The sequence below is a fragment of the Fusarium poae genome, chromosome 4 (assembly GCF_019609905.1).
Source record: "Fusarium poae strain DAOMC 252244 chromosome 4, whole genome shotgun sequence".
Taxonomy (NCBI): domain Eukaryota; kingdom Fungi; phylum Ascomycota; class Sordariomycetes; order Hypocreales; family Nectriaceae; genus Fusarium; species Fusarium poae.
Genome location: NC_058402.1, coordinates 650,933 through 670,609, shown reverse-complemented (window position 1 = coordinate 670,609; position 19,677 = coordinate 650,933). Strand labels below are relative to the sequence as shown.

At 45.4% G+C, this 19,677-nt stretch overlaps 5 protein-coding genes across 5 annotated transcripts; 2 read left to right on the top strand and 3 right to left on the bottom strand.

The window, feature by feature from the left end:
- Positions 1–42: 42 nt before the first annotated feature.
- On the bottom strand, positions 43–1,676 carry FPOAC1_010327 (uncharacterized protein; the record flags this gene model as incomplete). Its single annotated transcript, XM_044854720.1, has 2 exons — positions 43–630; positions 678–1,676. 2 exons carry the CDS (start codon positions 1,674–1,676, stop codon positions 43–45), a joined length of 1,587 nt encoding a protein of 528 aa, XP_044702033.1.
- Positions 1,677–2,178: 502 nt separating this feature from the next.
- FPOAC1_010326 (uncharacterized protein) lies at positions 2,179–3,170 on the bottom strand (the record flags this gene model as incomplete). Its single annotated transcript, XM_044854719.1, has 3 exons — positions 2,179–2,333; positions 2,386–2,653; positions 2,700–3,170. 3 exons carry the CDS (start codon positions 3,168–3,170, stop codon positions 2,179–2,181), a joined length of 894 nt encoding a protein of 297 aa, XP_044702032.1.
- Positions 3,171–13,049: 9,879 nt separating this feature from the next.
- Positions 13,050–14,071, top strand: FPOAC1_010325 (uncharacterized protein; the record flags this gene model as incomplete). Its single annotated transcript, XM_044854718.1, has 2 exons — positions 13,050–13,922; positions 13,970–14,071. 2 exons carry the CDS (start codon positions 13,050–13,052, stop codon positions 14,069–14,071), a joined length of 975 nt encoding a protein of 324 aa, XP_044702031.1.
- A 241-nt stretch (positions 14,072–14,312) lies between these two features.
- On the bottom strand, positions 14,313–15,665 carry FPOAC1_010324 (uncharacterized protein; the record flags this gene model as incomplete). Its single annotated transcript, XM_044854717.1, has 1 exon — positions 14,313–15,665. The coding sequence occupies one exon, from the start codon at positions 15,663–15,665 to the stop codon at positions 14,313–14,315; it is 1,353 nt and encodes a 450-aa protein (XP_044702030.1).
- A 918-nt stretch (positions 15,666–16,583) lies between these two features.
- On the top strand, positions 16,584–19,193 carry FPOAC1_010323 (uncharacterized protein; the record flags this gene model as incomplete). Its single annotated transcript, XM_044854716.1, has 5 exons — positions 16,584–16,634; positions 16,718–16,733; positions 17,566–17,671; positions 17,728–18,550; positions 18,600–19,193. The coding sequence occupies 5 exons, from the start codon at positions 16,584–16,586 to the stop codon at positions 19,191–19,193; spliced, it is 1,590 nt and encodes a 529-aa protein (XP_044702029.1).
- Positions 19,194–19,677: the final 484 nt, after the last annotated feature.

The following is a 19,677-nucleotide window of genomic DNA, read 5'->3' as shown; positions in this document are numbered from 1 at the left end:
CTTTAAATTGCTTTAAATTGCTTCCAATTACTATCAAATACACTAGAACCGATGATCAAATTCCTCCACATTTTCCGATGGAATACTTTCGAGTATATCAACATCAATATCATATGTTGCCAAATGATCTCGTACGCGATTTATACCACCCGTAGGGATATCCAAAAGCCCAATAAAAGGCTCTTTCTTTAGGGTAATATATATCTCCAATTGAGCCCGTAAAAATAGGTATACTGAATACTTTGGTTGCATAGGGCTATCAATTGGGAAGTTATCTTGACCTTCAAGGATAGTATTACAAACTGCAATTGTATCCTTGGGCAAATACGCATCCAAATCAATAGAATCGCTTTCAAAGATATTCAAAAGGGTCTGTAGTCGATCCATTGGAATAGCTTCTGCATAGCTTTTGGAGTCCTTTGCTTCTGGCTGGAAGTAAAGATTCCAAGGTTGCCCTGGGTTCACATGAGGTCTATTGGCCTGTTTGCGTATATAGTGCACATTCCATATACGTACGAACTCAGTGAGCTCTTCTCGTATAATTGGCATATATAGATATAATATAGCAATACGGTCTGATAGATAATCATGTGAAAACTGGCCTTCAGCAGTAATAATACTGAAGTATTCCTATAGATTATTAGTTATAATATTAAATAATAAGTAAATATACGTACGCGCCAAAACTTAGCCCTTCCTTTACTTAATCGAAGCCACCAGCTTTCAATCTTCTCATTATGCGTACTTTTGCCATAGATCCAAACATCGTCAAATTGCACTTGATCCAGTGTCGTATTATTCCGTTTACGTACTTGCGCTTGCGAAAGGTAATAATGTGCACCGGCCATTAAAAGAGTCTCATTGCCACGATCAGACCGAATAAGATACGGCATAGTCTCCCGTTGTTGAAGGGCATAAAGATACTGCTCTACAACACTTCGTGATGTATTTGCTGATATACCACAATAGAACCACGTAATATACCGTGAATAAGCATCAATTGCAGCATAAATCTCAATGCCCCAAGCCTTTAACTTATCATATGCATCAAGGGACCAAATAAAGTCAGGCCCAGCTGGTGCCCACCCGGTTCGGCGATGCTTCATCGTATGCCATCGATCGGATACGTTCGTAGGCATAAATTCTCGATAACATTCATAGAGGGCTTTGCGGCTTAGGATAAATTGGTGCTGGCGTACGTAAACATAGAGGTATGTACGACCAAAGGTTTGAAGCTTTGTATGCAATTCGTTTTCGTTTTCGAAGAAATTGTATAATTTGGTCTTTATCGTAGAAGACATTTCTGGTGTTTGACGCCTCCAAAGCCCCAAATCTCGTCGAATACGCTCAAGGCCGGTCTTTGTAATAATAAAGCCTTCCGTTTGTAGTCGTAGAAGCATATAACGGTCATTGAGGACCTGATCGTAGAATAATTCTGTAATTCGTCGACGTAGTTGCTCTGAATCTTCTGTGTTTTTGACCTGTTGACTGCCTAGGGAAGAGTCTAAAGCCCATTGTTGTATAGACCGATATAATGTTGAACGGCCTACTCTGATATTGAACTGATTCGTAAGGGACTCTAGAATCTGCCTTATTGTTAATTGATCAGTGTATTTCCACTGTTCAATTTGAACACGAAATGGTTCAAGATTAACCGTAGGGCGACCAAAAGACATAATACGTAAAGATAATCTTTCAGAATTATAACTAGAAAAGAAAAAGAGAATAAAGGAAAAACGTAAAAGGTTTTGAGGGATTTAATTATAAAAATTGAAGTAAAAATGCTACGTACGTAATTGCCCTAGTTTAGAGGGGAATCGTACGATTACGTACGTAGCATTTTTACTTCAATTTTCAGATTACGTACGTAGCACTTTTACTTTAATTTTAACTTCTATACTAAGGCAATTTTATATATATAGTATATTCACTGTAAACATATAATAAAGCAAAGAATTTCATTAAACGACCTAAGGGTATCGTACTGCTTCGTATGCCTATATAATAGGGCTTCGTATCCCTACGTATCTGTAACTGTGGTCCCCATTGCCAGCAAATTAATCGTTCCCTCGTAAATCATCAAAAATAGCCTTCAGACTTTTAAGTCAAAGGCATACAGTAAAAGACCCTACTACAAATTAGTATACAATAATACGTAAATATATATGTTACGTACGTTCAAGTATGCTTCTTCTTCTTCTTGTCAGTAGCCTTACGGAAGATAGCAGCAATCTTGAGGCAGGTCTTGCGGTCAATACCCTCCAAGATGTCTGAGCCGCTGTCGTCATCGTCCTCGTCGTCGCTCTTGGCATGCTTACGCTTGCGGGGAGAGTCTAAGAAAAAGTCAGTATAATTAAATAGAAAAACATATAGCTTCGTACGTACTCGTAAAGGAGCAGGCGGCACCAGAGCGATTCCAATCACAATTGGCACAGGAGGAGGCACCGTTTCCAACAATACAGCCAATTAGTGCTCCGTTGCCCTTCAAACACTTCTCGCACACCTTGGGGTTGCCATCGTCGTCCATTACCTCCTCGCCAAAGAGATAGCGAAGCATAGCGTCGCAGTTCTGCGTACTAGTAAAATTGAGAACGTACTCAATCTCACTCTTTTCCTTCGACTTCTTAGTACGCAATACGAGAGGTCGAGGTTCCTATACGTGTAAGTACGTAAACATATTATATCAATATAGTGTTTACCTGATCTTTCTTGACTGCCTCAAGACCTTTGACAGAGCAACCTCGTAGGGCACGCAAAAAAGCCCAAATGGTAAACTTCTTAGCTTCTTGAGGCCGTACGGAAGTGCGAAAGTCGATTTCAGAAATTGCAATGCCAAAGAGCTTTTCCGGAAGAAGCTGTGCAGCCTGGGGACCGAATTCCTTCAAATTGGTTACGTGCGTAATCGTAACATCGTCATCGTCGTCAGTCTCACTTCCGTCGTCATCTTCGTTCTCGTTCGCAGGCGTACGAGGGGGCGGTTTCTTGCGCGGAGGAGTCTTCTTGCTTGACTTAGCAGAATTGGTAGGCGTAGAAGACTCGGCCGTATCGTTGAGTACGGTTTCCTCAGTTTCGGAAGTAGGCACATTCGTACGGGATCGTGATGCCTTCTTTGCCCTTCCACGAGCAGCCTTGCCACTCTGCGCCGACTTAGCAGCACTTCGAGGGGCCATCGTAGTAGGCAGTACGAGAGGGTAGATTCGCGAATTCGGTGTGGTTTGGGTGCTTTGCGTAGCACACCTATTTCACACGCGTCAGTTTTCAAGATTCAATTTGAAGGGCAGCTTTTTTCGGTCGCAAATGGTGTAAATAGGGTAAAAAATAGTGCAAATTGAAGCTTGAAGCAATGCGAAACCGAATATCGTGATATCAGGTCATGAAAGGGCGTATTGGGGGTGCTATTGGGGTTCAAAGGAAGGGTATTCTTACCTTGTTGTGTGTTGTGTGGAGAAGGAAAAAAAAGGAAAGGAAGCTATCACGAAATTGATAGCGCGATCGCGTGGGCACGTGACCTGCTTACGTCAGCGAACCTTATCTTATCTAACGATCACAAAAAATATCTCTCTAACGGGTCCGTACGGAAGGGGTTATTATATCAAAAAAATGTCGTATCCGCACTTTTGGGACACTGCTCCCTGTGGCCTTCCGTACCGGTTCAGACAATCAACATGACAAGGAACATGGAACAAGGGGGGAGGTTGAGGGTAAAGGTGAGGCGGGTAGAAATTAGTAGCTAATTTTTTATCTTTAAAATTCAACAGAATAACAACCCTTTTGATTCGTCGTGATTGAATTTTCTAGTTTTCCATGGCGAGTCAGAAGAAGGGGACGATCAGGGGAATGTTAGAATGGAGGGTGCATGTACATGTCCAAGTATCCCTTAACAGGCACTGGTGCAAGTCTCAGGCTAGAGACGTTACAGGTGGACTCTTGACAGTGATGTCAGACAACTCAGCTCCATCTCGTTGGATCATACTCCAGGCGTTCTCTTGCGCCATCTTCAGCACAAAAAGAAACTAGCGTTGCCCCCAGAAGAGCAATGGAATGCGGGAAGAGGCCAGTTTCTTGGATCCAAGGCGGAGGTGGACCTTTTAGTTCCAGTTTTCTCGGAGGCCGCGATAGACTTATCTTCTCTTCTCTTCTCTCGGTCCGGTGTTTAGAATGAGTAAGGGGACAAGTTACCAATACCAACGTCACTAAGATAACAATTTGTTTGTTACACTGAAGCGGTGAAAGAGTGATTTCTTGAACCAACAACGCTGTGGCTACCCGCCCCTTCATCCAAAAGAAACTGGGGGAGGAGAACTCACTCTGTGGCAATGGCTTGGCTAGATCGTAATCGGCTTCTTTATTTCCGGGTCTAGATGAAATCTCTCAAAAGTCGAGAATGACACTTGAGTGTACGCACTCTGTACTTTGCGAGTCAATACACCGCTATATTACACACTCCCATGAAAGTCATTATTTCTTTCCTTCAGGTTTGCACTCTCTTTCAGCTCAAAGAGTCTGTGTAACACAGTTTCACCATCAACGGAGTTACAACACATTCACAGTCCAGGGTCCTTCAATCAACTACCCCAATCAAACTTACCCCCAAACATACCCCGGATTTTACTGGGTCGATTTACCGGCTGACTCTAACCTGCAGGGGTCAAAACAATTTGCTTCCAGGGCCTAATCAACTTGCTACCAGACCCAAGTAGTCACAGAAGTCTTTTGTTATGCCGTGCCATCAACTTACAATAGTCGTAGAGAAGATCTGCATTTTCGTTGCAGCACTTCTATAACCCAAGAAGGAAAAAGTGTTATTGCTAGAGGAAGGGATCGACGGGTTGAGTAGATTTGGAGGCGACTCGGAATGAGAGCCGGAGAGACCGATACCGGATTCTGAAGGCGTAGAGCCTGTAAACACCTACAAATATTATCCAGCACACTGCAAGATAACACACGGGATCATATAAGATATTCCATTACTTTCCATCGTACCTAAACGCGGTGAGCTGTTGCCGATCGTAAGATGACGGGTTGACGCTAGAGAGAGGTTGACTAAGGCTGTCATGTTTAGTACGACACTGAACACCGCGTTTATCGTGTCCCTGGCAGACTGGACTATCAGTTAAATGGCAAACAGTAAAGACATAGACTGCCTAAAAGAAGGCGGTATAATTGCAAAAATTAACCAGTGCTGCTCTACTCTCCCAGACGACAACTCGGCAGCCATCTCATCAACATTCGAACGCAGGACCAAAAAGCGAAGAAAGGTTGTTTACCAACTTGGTATACTTAGGATGTTATACCACCACACTATCAAAAGGTGACAGTTAATATGATTGTAGCTACTTCGCTGATTGTGACTGTTTTACATGGGTATATAATGGCTGATGCCTAGAGGGAGGGTGGAGCGGCGAGCCAGGTATGGTCTGGTAAGGTAAGCTGGGTGACAGAGGAAAGACCAGGAACAGGGGTTGAGCAACGAAAGAACTGCTCTGCTGACATGTAAGACTCGAAAACATGAGAATCGAGATATGGTAAACATTTGTATTTAAAAAAAATTAACGATAAAAAAGACATCAAGCGGAAAACATGGGGTTCGAACTCACAAGATGCAAAAAGCGAAGGCGCCTTTAAGGCGCTTTATTGAGACTGTTAATCGTTTCATTTGTGTTATGTAGCTACTTCGCTGATAGAAGAGTCTGTTATTTTGCTATAAGTAGGTATAGGCAGAGGGTGATAGAGTTCTGTGTATGAAGTCAAACAAGCCTGGGGTAGGTACAGCCCCGAGTGTTGCCTGAACACGCTGGTAGCCAAAGACACAGAGAGCAGAGAAAATATGCATTGTGGTCGCACATATCGAATCAACATTGAGATTAAATCACTAGTACCTGCTCCTCTTATCGTTTTGATACCATATCGGCGCGTGGTTCGATGACCTGGGATACTGTACTTGTAAGAGCCAGCGAGCACCGAGCAACATCAACTGACAGATTCATCAATGGACAACGCAGGAGAATGTACAGGCAGCAGTATTGGAGACAGTACGATGCGCAAGTTCAAATGACCGACTACAACCAAACAGCACTCCTTTTTGCCAGGGGCGCAAGCAATGTCTTTACTCTGGCGTACCGCTGACTTACACCACGAGACCGTGTACTAAGAGAGTCCAAAAAATGAGGTTCGAATCCGATCTATATCGAAGCAAACATCATATGGCCTCCAAAGGAAATTTGTCAGAATAGAAAATGAAAAGGATGGAAGCAATCCAGTGTCCTTGTCGAGGTCGGACTTGAACTTGCAAAAATGCAAAAAACAAGGAGTGATCTAGTGGGTGAAGGTGGTTTGTAGGTAGTTTTTTAAGTGGTTTGTAGGTTTTTTTTAGGTTTGTAGGTTTGTAGGTTTGTAGGTTTGTAGGTTTGTAGGTTTGTAGGTTTGTAGGTTTATTTGTCCTAGGACGTATACCACTAGACCACTCCTCGTTAAAGGTATGTAGAGTTAACTCAATATATAAAGGGTACCTAGGTGGCCAGGGTCCTGGGGTGAGGCTTAAGGACTTTTGAACGAGTCGTCGAGTCTTGTTGACAACTGTTTCAAACAAAGCAATGCATTGTCTCTGTGGCGCCTATGCCAGATGCCCGGAAGCCTCAAAAAGAAAAGGAAGGGGAAGAGAATGTATTGTCCATGATGAATCAGAGGTGCTTCGCAGTTAGTGAGGATTCGAACTTGCAAAAATGCAAAAAACAAGGAGTGGCCTAGTGGGTGAAGGTGGTTTTAGGTGGGTTTTTTAAGAGTAGTTTATAGGTTTGTAGGTTTTTTTTTAGGTTTGTAGGTTTGTAGGTTTGTTTGTGTCCTAGGACGTATACCACTAGACCACTCCTCGTTAAAGATATAGAGACTTAACTCAATATATAAAGCATAGGTAGACAGGGTCCTGGGGTGAGCAATGCAGTGTCTGTGGTGCTTCAGAAGCCTCAAAAAAAGTAAGAGGAAGACAATGCAGTGTCCATGATAGATCAGCTGCATAACTGGTCAGAGGCGCTTCGCAGCCAGTGAGACTCTTCGCTGAGATTCGAACTTGCAAAAATGCAAAAAACAAGGAGCGGCCTAGTGGGTGAAGGTGGTTTGTAGGTAGTTTTTTAAGTGGTTTGTAGGTTTTTTTAGGTTTGTAGGTGGTTTGTAGGTTTGTAGGTTTGTTTGTCCTAGGACGTATACCACTAGACCACTCCTCGTTAAAGATATGGTATAATAAGTTAATATATAAAGGGTAGGCAGAGAAGTCCCCAAGGCTGGAAGTGACCCAGCCGCAATGTGGCGGTCATGTTAGAACTCTCAAGAACAAAAAGATAAGACAGAGGACATAATGACCAGAGTTGGCGAGGATGAAAGAGGTTGGCATAGATCTGAATAGATTGAATCTCAAGTCGCTAGCTCACAGGATATATTTCCCGGCTGCAATTGACCTAGCCTTCATGTGACGGCCGTGTTTGAACTCTCAAGGACAAAAAGATAAGACAGAGGACATAATGAGCAGAGTTGGCGAGACTCTCTGTGTGGAATCGAACTTGCAAAAATGCAAAAAAACAAGGAGTGGACTAGTGGGTGACGGTGGTTTGTAGGTAGTTTTTTAAGTGGTTTGTAGGTTTTTTTAGGTTTGTAGGTTTGTAGGTTTGTTCTAGGTCGTATACCACTAGACCACTCCTCGTTAAAGATATGGTATGATAAGTTAGTATATAAAGGTTAGGAGGACATGGCCTGATTAAAGTGAAGGAGGGACTCAACGCGTGAACGTGGCGCGTCTCAGCAACCCGTGACAACAGTCAATGAGTCACTCAGATACAATGTTAGGCCAGCCACTGCAATACCCCATTACAAGACAACATTGCGCCTGTGGTATCGTTCCCATATTAGTACGGTAGCTCGCTGTCGGTGGGAATCGCAGTGCTGGCTATGTGTCTTGTGCCGAAGCCCCAAAAAGGGGTCAACGTGATCAGAAAGCTGTCGTATTGTATGAAACGTCCAGAGTATCCATTATCCTCGTCGTAATGCGAGGATGATTGTCCGTGGTTTCGTTTCATGATGTGAGAATGCCATCAACAAAAAGTAAACGTCTGCAAAATGGCAGACAAGACCCATGAGTTATCCCATGTTGTGCCCAGTGTTGCGATACCCCGTTGTGCATAATACAACACTGCGTCCGTGGGAAACTGCCATAGTCGGAGAGGAGGCGTGTCTAAAATGGCAAAAAGATTGAGCCAGGTCAGTACTCGAACAGACAAAAAGTAAGGAGGGTGCAGTGGGGTGAGAGTATTTGTAGGTGCGGTTTTTTAGAGTTTGTAGGATTTTTTTGGTAGGTTATAGGAGCGGACTCCCACTGCACCACCCCTTACTGATAATATACAGAGTTATTCTCATATATAAAGGGTAGCAGGGAGGTCTCACCCCAAAGTACATACCACACCATCGCACAAGACACGAACAGCCCCGTGACATCTGGTTGGCAAGAGAGTATTGCATCACGGACGTCTTTTGAGATTGTCGTGTATCTTGCAGGATGATGACTCAAGTCCTGAGGCGCGGCGGCAGTAAGGTCTCGAGACTGTTGCGTTGTCGAGGGTGTTCGTATCATCGGGGGTTTTCGGCATGCTTCTGTCTGTAGATGATCCAAAAAGAAACGACATCGAGCAGAGTAGATGTTTGTCGCCAGACCTCAGATTGCTGTCAGGCTGGATTCGAACCCTCGAAATGCAAAAAGAGTGGGCAGTGGGTGAAGTAGTTTTAGGAGCGGATTTTAGAGTTTGTAGGTTTTTTTGTAGGTGGTTTGTAGGTTTTTTTTGTAGGAGAATAGGAAGCGTATGCCACTGCACCACTCTTCATTATGAATGAGAGTTATGTTGTCATATAAAGGTAAGGGGGTAGTCCTCCCAAATCCCGTACCACACGTGATGAAAACGCCATCAATCCATTGCAAAAATGTCGGCGGAGCAACCTCGAGTCCAGCGTGTCCATCTGAGTCGGGCCTTTGTGGGATGTGCAGTGTGTTGGAGAGCCCAGTATTCTCTTCATGGATTTGTCGTCGTCCGGTGCGCGCTGACTGGAAATCTGTAAGAGGAGCATCAAAAAGACATCCTGGGCCGTGTCAGCCGCTCCGTACAGCATACGAGTCCTCCGGGGACATGGTGCTCGAGACTGGTTGTGATGTGTCATTGTTCCCCTGCGTGAATCGGACACTGCATGGTTCGAGTTGCATCCATAGGCGTCCAAAGGGATAAAACGTCAAAGGGTGGTGGTAAAACAACAGTATTAACACCATCGCAGTGTCAGACGCTGGTGTGTTTGTGCAATCGAAAGGCAAAAAGAATGCCATTGACGGACTCGAACCCCAAAATTGCAAAACGAAGAGTAGGCAGTGGGTGAGGTGGTTTTAGGAGTGGATTTTAGAGTTGTAGGTTTTTTTTTGTAGGAGAATAGGAATTGTATGCCACTGCACCACTCTTCGTCGAGGATATAGAAAGTTAACCTGGTATATAAAGGTGTAGTCGGGTGCTTGTCGTGATCTAAGTCGGTTCGATCGGCGATGGATTGTAAGATGACAGAGTAACAGGAAGATAAAAAATAAAAAAAAAGAGTGAAGGATGATCCGGCAGTTTTTATTTCTTCTCCATCTTCACCTGCTGTTGGTCTGCTCTTCCCTGCTGTTGGCCTGCTCTTCCTGTGGTTTGTGTTGGGAGTAATTCGTGTACCGCTCGACCACCTTCTATTGATGATATAGAAAGTTAACTTAATATATAAAGGTACGGTCGAGGACGCAGTGTGTCTGACGTCGGTTCGAATACTGGCGACATCAGTCTGAGACAGCAAAAGAACCCATGATATAAATGGAAAGACTTAACTTTTGAAGACTGGATAATAACTGCGACATTATCATAAATAGAAAGACTTATCCTTTTTTTTTTTAAAAAAAAAAAAAAGGTGTGAAGGATGTTCTAGCGGTCTTGTTTTTTTCTGCTTCTCCTGTTTATTTTTTTCCTTTTTTTCTATTATGCAATATAGCTGTCTCGTGCTGTTGCTGTACTTACTTGTTCACTGCTATGTTTTGTTTCTATTGCTGCTGTTGGTTCTGCTCTTTTGTGACCCTTTGGTCCAGGAGAGCCTTTCGGTTGACCGCTAGACCACCCTTCACTGATGTGATTATTAAGGATATGGAACGTTATTCCGATAGATAAGGTACAGTCGAGGACATAAGGTTCTGGTGATGTTGTCATGTGATTGGCACTTCGAATCCACCAAGGAACCCATAGTACGTAACAGAGGCATAAAAAAGAGTAAAGGTTGTCTGGCAATCAGTTTTCCTGATCTCCTTTCCATCGTTGTTACTCTGCTCGTTCTGCGATGGTTGAATGGGAGCTGTGTGCTATTCGATTTGGGAGGCAATCGTGTACTGCTCGACGACCCTTCACTAATAATATAGACACTTGTTCCGACATATATAGGTATAATCGAGGAGGTATGGCTCCGATGATGTTGTCATGTAATTGGCACTTGGAATCTGCCAGGATGTAAGCAGTCTGACAGAGCAAAAAAAAACTATTAAAGAGTAAAATAATAATAAAAAAAAGGTGCGAAGGGTGTCTAGCGGTTTTTTCTTTCTTTGTCTTCTTTTTTAGCTGCTGTTGCTCTGCTCGTTCTGTTGCTGCTGTTGCCCTGCTCGTTCCGTTGCTGCTGTTGCTCTGCTCGTTCTGTTGCTGCTGTTGCTCTGCTCGTTCTGTTGCTGCTGTTACAATGCTCTTTTTGTGGGAATTGTATGTGGCTGTCTGTCTGCGATTTGTTTTAGGATTCATTTTTTCGACCGCTAGACCACCCTTCGCTGATGTGGTTATTGAGTATATGGAATCTTATTCCAGTATAAAAGGGTACAGTCAAGGAGATAAGGTTCCAAGAGTACCGCCACATGATTGACGTCGGTTCGAGTCCACCGTTCTTTGGACTGGTATAGTAAAGGGATCGGCGGTAAAAAGAGTCATGGTAAAAAGAAATAATAAAAAAAGGGCCATAATAAAAATAAATAAAAAAAAAAGGGGGCGAAGGGTGTCTAGCGGTTGTGTTGTTTCTTGATCTCCATCTTTCGCTGCTGTTGCCCTGCTCTTTTCTGCTGCTGTTGTCCTGCTCTTTTGCTGCGGCTGTTGCTCTGCTCTTTCTGTGGGGTGCTCGGGGGTTGTATGGGATTTATAGTGGGAGTCAATTGTTTACCGCTAGACCACCTTCGCCGATGTGATTATTAAGGGTATTGGAAGTTATTTCGAAATATAAAGGTATAGTCGGGGTCTAAAGTTCCAATGTACTGTCGTGTGGCTGGTGGCTGATCGGTTCGAATCCAATAATGCCAGACTGGTATGGCAAAGAAATTGCAGGAAGTGCCATAAAGGGAAGGTAAAAAAGAGGTAAAAAAAGGAAAAAGAAGCGAAGGGTATCCCAGCAGTTTCCATTCTCTGTCTTTGCTGTCGTTTCTGTCAACTCTTCAGTTAGTGTCATACTGCCCTTTCTGGTCGTGTCTTTCGGATAATGTAACAAGGTTCAGTGATGGATGAGTGTGCCATCATGCAACCAGTTCGAATCCTCCGAGAAACGCCTGAAAAATAAAAAATAAAAAGGCAGCGATAGAGCTGACATAGTAAAAAATAAAGTAGATAATATAGAGAGAAAAAAAAGGGCGCGAAGGGTGATCTGGCGGTTGTGTTGTTTCTTTTTTTGCGGTTTGTTTCTGTTCGGCTCTTTTATTGCTGTTATTCTGCTCTTTTGTCTTTGCTCTTAACCGCTAGGCCACCCTTCGCTGATGTGATTATTGAGTATATGGTAAGTTATTCCAATACTTAAGGGTACAGCCAAGGTTCCAAGGCCACCGCGATATGACTCACATCTGTGCGAACCCAAGAAGATGCAGTCCAAAGGAGAAGACAGAGCATCCACTGAGATGCACACATCCCAGAAAAAAGAGACAGCATCCACTGAGATACACACACCCCAGATAAAAAGAGGCAACATCCACTGAGATGCATCACAGAAGAAAAGAGAGGCCATCAATAGAATTGGTCCATAAGAAAAGAGAGAGCATCCACCGAGAAGAAGACATAGATACCATAAGCAAAAAAAAAAAAAGGAAAAAAAAAAGGTAGCTCAGGGTGTTCTAGTGGTGTTTGCAGTTTGCTTCTCCTCTGTTTTCTGCTCTTTCTGATGTTTGCTGTTTGGCTCTTCCTTTCTTTCTGGGTATGGGAATGTTTTTCCTTTTTACCTTTTTTACCTTGGGGGGGGGTTCGATTCGCCCTTATTGCTGTTATTCTGCTCTTTCTGTGTAGATGGGCGTTTTCTTTTTCTTTTCGTTTTAGCTTTTGGTTTTTTGGTTGAGGTTTTCTTTACCACTAGACCACCCTGAGCTGTTGTGGTTATTGAAGGTATAGAACGTTATTCAGGTATAGGAGGGTATCGGGAACGTATTGTGTCGCAGAAATGTTGATGCGCAGGATGTGTGCGGTCGAAATTGGAGTGAACGATAAGGTTTCGTGGGTTCGTCGGACATCGATCGGTGTCGAAAGTGGGCATTCGCTAGGCAGCGCATGTGATCTGAGTTACAAAGACAAGTAATTATGTTTGTAAGATTCCACAATCACTTGATTGTGCTCAGAGGCCTCAAAAGAATCGCCATAACGTGCTGTCGCATATATTTGTTCAGAATGGTGACAGGATGAAGTTCATGTCAATTCACCCCGCGCTACGCAATAGTTTCCTGCACTAAAAACGGAGCCTTCTTTTCCCGTCGCCGAGCGAATCGAATCCGCTGTCGATCTCTTAGCTCAGGGCTTTTGTTCCTTGGCGGCAGCCCACTATTAGTGTCTCTACCATACGTAGACGTCATTGCGTGTCCATAGCATCGTCGAAAAACACCAAGGCCATTCCGGCGCCACCTGTCTCAATCTCTTCTCTCCTTCTTCACCACTCTTTAAGCTCTTCTAATGCTCTAGAAACATACATTTCTATAATCCGCTTCGCTTGCGTCTAATTTTATAATGGTTACCACTCGTCGCGCTGCAAAGGCGGCCCCTGAAGAGAATATCGTCATGGACTCTCCCATGCGCACTACGACGCCACGCACCTCGCCCTTCCTTCCGACACCTCTTGAAAGAGCTGGACTCATCGTCTTTCCCGCGATGTTGATCTTTGGCACTATTTTCTCCATCATCTCACCCCAGACACGCGCCGCTCCCTACGATCCCGTCACGCAATCGCATCTTCAAGACCCAAGCTTTTCGCCAAGCTATTTTGCGCGCAAGTCCAACCTGTTCAACGTCTTGTTCGTCAAGAGAGGCTGGGCCTGGATTACCGCTGCTTTCTTCGCCTTTGTGTTCAGTCACCCCAGCACGGCAAATCTGGAACGACGTGCCCGGGCTATCTTCCGATGGTTTGCTGTTACATCCACGTGGTTTCTTGTTACTCAGTGGTGTTTTGGTCCTGCTTTGATCGATCGAGGTTTCCGATGGACAGGTGGTCGCTGCGAGCTCGCTAGAAGGGAGGTCGAGTTTGGCGTCGACAGTGTTGGGGACAAGGTCACAGCTGTGGCATGCAAGGCTGCTGGTGGAAAGTGGAAGGGCGGTCATGACATATCGGGTCATGTCTTCCTCCTCACTCTTGGCACTGCATTCCTCATGCAGGAGGTCGGCTGGGCTATCTTGAGGTGGTCTGGAAAGCGAAACGAGGAGCGATGTGTGGTCATGTCTGATGGAGCACTCAAGAGCGCCAACGTCGAGGCTGACCATGCTATGGGTGAAGGCGCAGCGCAGCCTGCACTTGGCCTTGGTGGCAAGTTTGCCGTTGGAGTCATGGGCCTTAGCTCTTGGATGCTGCTCATGACAGCTATTTACTTCCATACCTGGTTTGAGAAGGTGAGTTGAATATTATCGTTGCTTTGATCAATGCTAACGCTGAATAGTTTACTGGACTCCTCACCGCCGGTACTGCCTTTTACGTTGTCTATATAGTACCTCGATTTGTGCCTGGTGTGAGACAGATCGTTGGTCTTCCTGGCATATGATTGAGACGGCACCCATGAGTTATGTAGTGATGAGTGACGGGGCAGGATATATGTAAGATAGAGCTAATTGTATTGTCTTTACGGTGTTTAATTGCTCAGTAGACATAGGGAATTTATTATCTGTAGGAGTGTGACTAGCTAACTCGAGAAGCCAAATGCGACTTCTTGCTCTTTGAACAGGTCGCTAGTATTTGTCATTGATTCATAACTCGTGCTCTTCATGGTATCATGCACTAGCACTTCATCGCCTTCGTCTGGCAGATGACTTGGTCTTTTTGAACTCATCATTAATCTCATCCAACAGACCATCCACGGTCAAGACATCAATGGCGACACCTGCAAGACTCTTGGCCACCATGAGAGCCTTCTCGAAAGCAGCTTTACTTCCAGCGGCGACTTCAAATGGTCCAGTATGCGGGCCATTCTTGGGCACAGTTCCATTCTCAAAGGTAATCTGGAACATGGGAGAGATGGTCGGGAAGTCTTGGCTAATGTTTCCCTGGTCCGTAGAACCACCAGGCTCCCTCAACTTATCGACGTCAGCGTCGGGGAGATCACCACCAAGTTCCTCGAACCATCGCGTATAAGACGCAGCGAGACCGTCGTTGCTGTTCATGTTGGCATAGCCGTACGGGCGCATGGTAAAGTTCATCTTTGCTCCTGTTCCAATGGCTCCGGCCTTGAAGCAGTTGTACACGCGGTCAGAGAGCTCCTCCAATTGCTCTTCGTTGGCGGATCGTAGCTGGTAACTTCCTGAGGCTTCGGCTGGGATGACGTTGATACGGCTTCCAGCTGAATGGATTATACCATGGACACGATCCGTTGTTCGCATCTGCTGGCGCATATAAGACAAAGCGCTGTTGGCGAGGAGGAGAGCGTCTTGAGCGTTTACACCATCCCAAGGGCCAGCCGCAGCATGGGCTTCGCGACCTGTGTACTCAACATCGAAACGATCCGTCGACTGGGCCAGCATGTACGGAGTATCGGGGCCATTGCTGGGATGAGAGATCAGAGAGATGTCAATCTTGGCGTCTTTAAATACACCGGCTTCCAGCATCTTGACCTTTCCTCCAAGGGACTCCTCAGCTGGTGTGCCAAAAAGAATGACCTTTCCGCCGAGCTTCTCTTCACGCATTATCTCAGCCGCAGCCAGAGCTCCACCAAGTGAAGCCGTCGCGATCAAGTTATGGCCGCAAGCATGACCAAGGCCCTCGAGAGCATCATACTCGGCATTGAAGCTCACAACAGGACCATCGCCCGAGCCTTCAAATACAGCCATGAAAGCAGTGTCGATTCCACCGACGGTGTCTGTGACTTTCCATCCCTTCTGCTTCTTCATGTATGTCGTGAGAAGCTTATGGGCTTTAAACTCTTTGTACCCGAGTTCAGGGTTGTCGTGGATGTTCTTGTTGATTGACCAAAGCTCTTTGTCCAAAGAGTCGACATATTTGGAGACTGTGTCTGCGTATGGGCTTGCAGCATTCTTCTTTTGCCGGGGTGTGAGGGAAGTTTGAGATGCTGATATTGGGGTTCCGAGCAATGCTAGACCATAGACAAAGGCAACAAGGCCTTTTGCCTGAGCGATGTATACCATGATGACGAAATTGAAGCTGTCTCTAGTACAGCACAATCTCGCAAGTCAATGGTTTGGTCCCGACACTGGCCCGCATGACAATTCACAGGTCACCGACGAGCGGATCGACCTATTTTATACATCTTCCATCGTCCAAGATTCATGATACTGATAAGATCGGCAAAGTCGAGATACGAGTGATTATCTTGGGAGTTCTCAATCTAGGAACTAGAATTGTTGTCCGAGACTCCACATTGTCAATCCCCCGCTCAAAACCACGAAACTACCTTCCTAGCTAGGATATAGACCAAGCAATCTTTAGAGTTATTAGTTAGCAGTTTCTTGGAGATATCTTTCACCCCGCTCTAAACCCTGCTTCAACTACAACATCTTGATGCCGTGCCATGACTGGCCTGTCAATGAGCCAGGATACATGCCCGAATTTTCGCTTGAATGCCTGGTTTTTGTTATCTTTATTACCGTGAGTGAAAGCCGGACGTTTGTTGTCCGCGGAGCAGTCTTGACCGCTGTTTGTAAAATGGTAAACTGGTTTATGTTGGTGCCGGGTAGCTAGAGTATTCAGTCATAACAAATTTACATAAAAAAGCTCATGGGATTTTATACATCATATACTCCATGATTCCAAGGAGATAGCAATGCTCTGTCTGACGGATAGGCATGCAATCTTTCTTATTGATATATAATTACAATTATATTTTTCATTTATATTCCACTTTGAATCAACATCCAAACCTTTTCAATGTGCTCAACATCTTCGAGTAACTAAGAATCACAGACAGTCTAATAGACTTCATCAGTATATAGGACTTCTCTCTATACCTTTTATTAACTACAAGCTCGCCCCATCCATGCAGTTCAAAAGCTCAATACAGAATAACTACAGTGTCACTACCTCGCAACAAACAACCTCCCGTCAAAATGGAACATTCTACCATGGCTCGATACATGGGTGATACAAGAGGAACCAAAGTCTTGGTTGCACCTCAGCACACCCTGATAATTTGTGTCACCCAATATATTGATGATGTACAGCTGACAAAACTTAGTAATAGATTTGGAGCCTCACCTGTAAGTAAGATGTGTATGTATGATTGGGTATGATGCACATTCGCCGAATTCCAAGATATATCAGTGAACTCTCCGTCTTATCCGATATTGAAGGTAACAACTTCGTTCGTTGTGAAACACCGCTTAACAAAGAACGCTTATGCTCTGCTGATGTGATTGCCCGCACTCCAAGCTTAAATCCATGCTTCGAACCATACCGATGAATGTCCGTCAAAATAAGCAGCCAGATTACTTGAAGCCACACCTACTATGGAAAAGCTGAATAATCTCAAGTGCCGAAGTCCCGTTGGCTCCTAGGAACCAAGCCCGCCAAGCGATCTCTCGGGCCGTCCTTACAGGGTCTAAGCGTGGTCTGGAACAAATGCCATTGGCACAATTGCAACCATCCCTACATAGTAGGTACCTGTCAGCAATAAGACTTGGATCTACGAAACAACGACAACTTGATTTCTTCGTATGTCCGAGATTAGGCATACGCGGCTTTAACAACTTGACTCAACTCTGCTTATTTTGTGATACTATAGTCTATACAGAATAGGCGGAACTTTTGTTCTAGTGCCAGTAACGACCAGGGCGAAGCCAGCCTTGTGTGCTGACATCACGACTTCGGCGAGCTCGGATTCTGGCGATCACTACGATGATCGCCTCAATAATTCGTGTGCTCACTTTTTCGGTCCCGAGCTCGGCAACAACCATCATGACCAACCCTACAAGGCTGTTGCGATTATGCGTGCATGGTGGAGGGACGGCCACCCGAAAATAACTATATAAGTAGCATGTCAGTACACCCATCGTTTCTTTCCAAGCATCAAGCTCATCTCATCAATCTCAGTGATCAGAAAACAGCCTTCCTCCACCATGACACTTCGAAACGCTTTGTTCAAAGCCCTGCTGGCCTCGGCCACCATCTCTCAAAGTCTGGCTCGTCCAGCTCCCCAGTAAGTCCGTCCACAGCTTGACTATGTTACTCTACAATCTAACTTCATGCCAACAGGATGGGGGACTATGGAGAGAACACAGGTCCAGTTGGGGGAGTTGATCCCCCAACTCCGACTGTTACCTCAACGAGCGGTTCTCTGTATGGTGACTCGAGTCTGCTCGGCGGCAATGCTCCTCTGCCTGACCCCGACAAGTCTGATTCGGCCGTGGTCAAGGATCCAAAGCTTGTCAACGGCCAGGAAGCAGATGCCAAACTCGGACTTTATCTCGACTTTGACGGTGTTGATGTCCCTCAGCCAATCCGTGGCGGACTAGGTGCCACTGACCCTGGCCCTCGGACATATGAGTACGAGAAGCTCAACCCTGATCTGTATGCTCCTCCAGGCACAGATACTGGAGATGTCCCGAACGCCATGTGGCCACTGGGTCTTTCTCACAACCGTCTTGGCAGCGAGCCTGGCGCTGGATGGGCGAGACAGCAGAACCAGGCTGTGCTCCCTGCTGCAACCGCCATGGCTGGAGTAGACATGCGTCTTGCTCCCAATGCCTACCGCGAACTGCATTGGCATACCTCGGCTGAGTGGTCTCTAGTCACCAAAGGCTGTCTCCGCGTTGCTGCCATGAACGAAGAAGGCAAGAGCTTCGTCGATGATCTTTGCGCCGGCGATGTCTGGTTCTTCCCTCCTGGTGTTCCTCACAGTCTCCAGGCTTTTGACGAAGGAGTCGAGTTTCTACTCGTATTCAACGATGGTCAATTCTCCGAGGATGAGACTTTCTTGGTTTCTGAGACATTCCTGCGAAACCCTGTTTCCGTTCTGGCCAAGAACTTCAAGACCGACACCTCTGCCTTTAAGAATATTCCAAAGGATCAGCTTTACGTGAGTGTCTTGCCCTGATCTGTCTGATCCCATGCTAATGCCATTACAGATCTTCAACGGTACTCCTGCGCCCAAGGATATCAAGGAGCAGACCGTGACAGGCCCAGCTGGTAAACTGGAAGGCAACGAGTCGTACACGTACCATTGGTCTCAGCAGAAACCACACACCGTCCCCGGAGGTTCAGTCAAAATTATTGACCCTACGACATTTCCCATTGCCGAGGGCTTCTCGGCCGCTCTCGTGGTTGTCCAGCCCGGAGCAGTCCGCGAAATCCACTGGCACACAACCTCTGACGAATGGAGCTACTTCCTCCAGGGAAGCGGTCGTGTGACGGTTTTCAAGGCACCCGAGTCAGCGCGTACCTTTGATTTCACAGCCGGAGGAGTGGGATACATCCCAGCTGCCAACAGTCACTATGTTGAGAACACCGGAGACACGGATTTGATTTTCCTCGAGGTTCTCCAGGCGCCCAAGTTCTCAGACATCTCTGTTGCGCAGTGGTTGGCTCTGACGCCAAGACAGGTTGTCAAGGATCATCTGCATGTTTCTGATGAGTTCTTGGATTCGTTGCCAAAGGAGAAGGAATTCATCAAGGTTGGAGACGTGAACATGACAGCCCTTGCGGGTGAGGGAGAGAACTAAGCACGGTTGGGTACGTTGGATATGTTTTGGTAAACAGTTAGGTGATTGAGATTAGAAATGCAAGTTTAATCAAGTTGACATAATCATTGCACTCCAATAAAAGGAAATATTACATGGTGACAAGTCGTTCAGGGTCGCGAGATCCCTCTTAATGGCACGGTGAGATCAAGATAGTGTACATTATATCCTTTGACTATCTGACAGAAAATACTGTAGTCCAGTTATTATCTATGGCAAACACACCCCATACACACAGCTAGATCTAACTTGTCGGAGCCTTCAGCCGCTCCAATGTGATCAAGTTCTTCGCGATGAACATGTCATCTCAACAACCTGTTGGAAAACCGACAATTGTATCAAAGTCTCATCACCTGGAATGCAATGACACTTATGACTTTACTCTCAATAGTCGCTTCGGTCTTGGACTTGGCAGTTGATAGTTCATCTGTACCTTGTTGAGGTTCGTGCCATCATATCGGTGTAG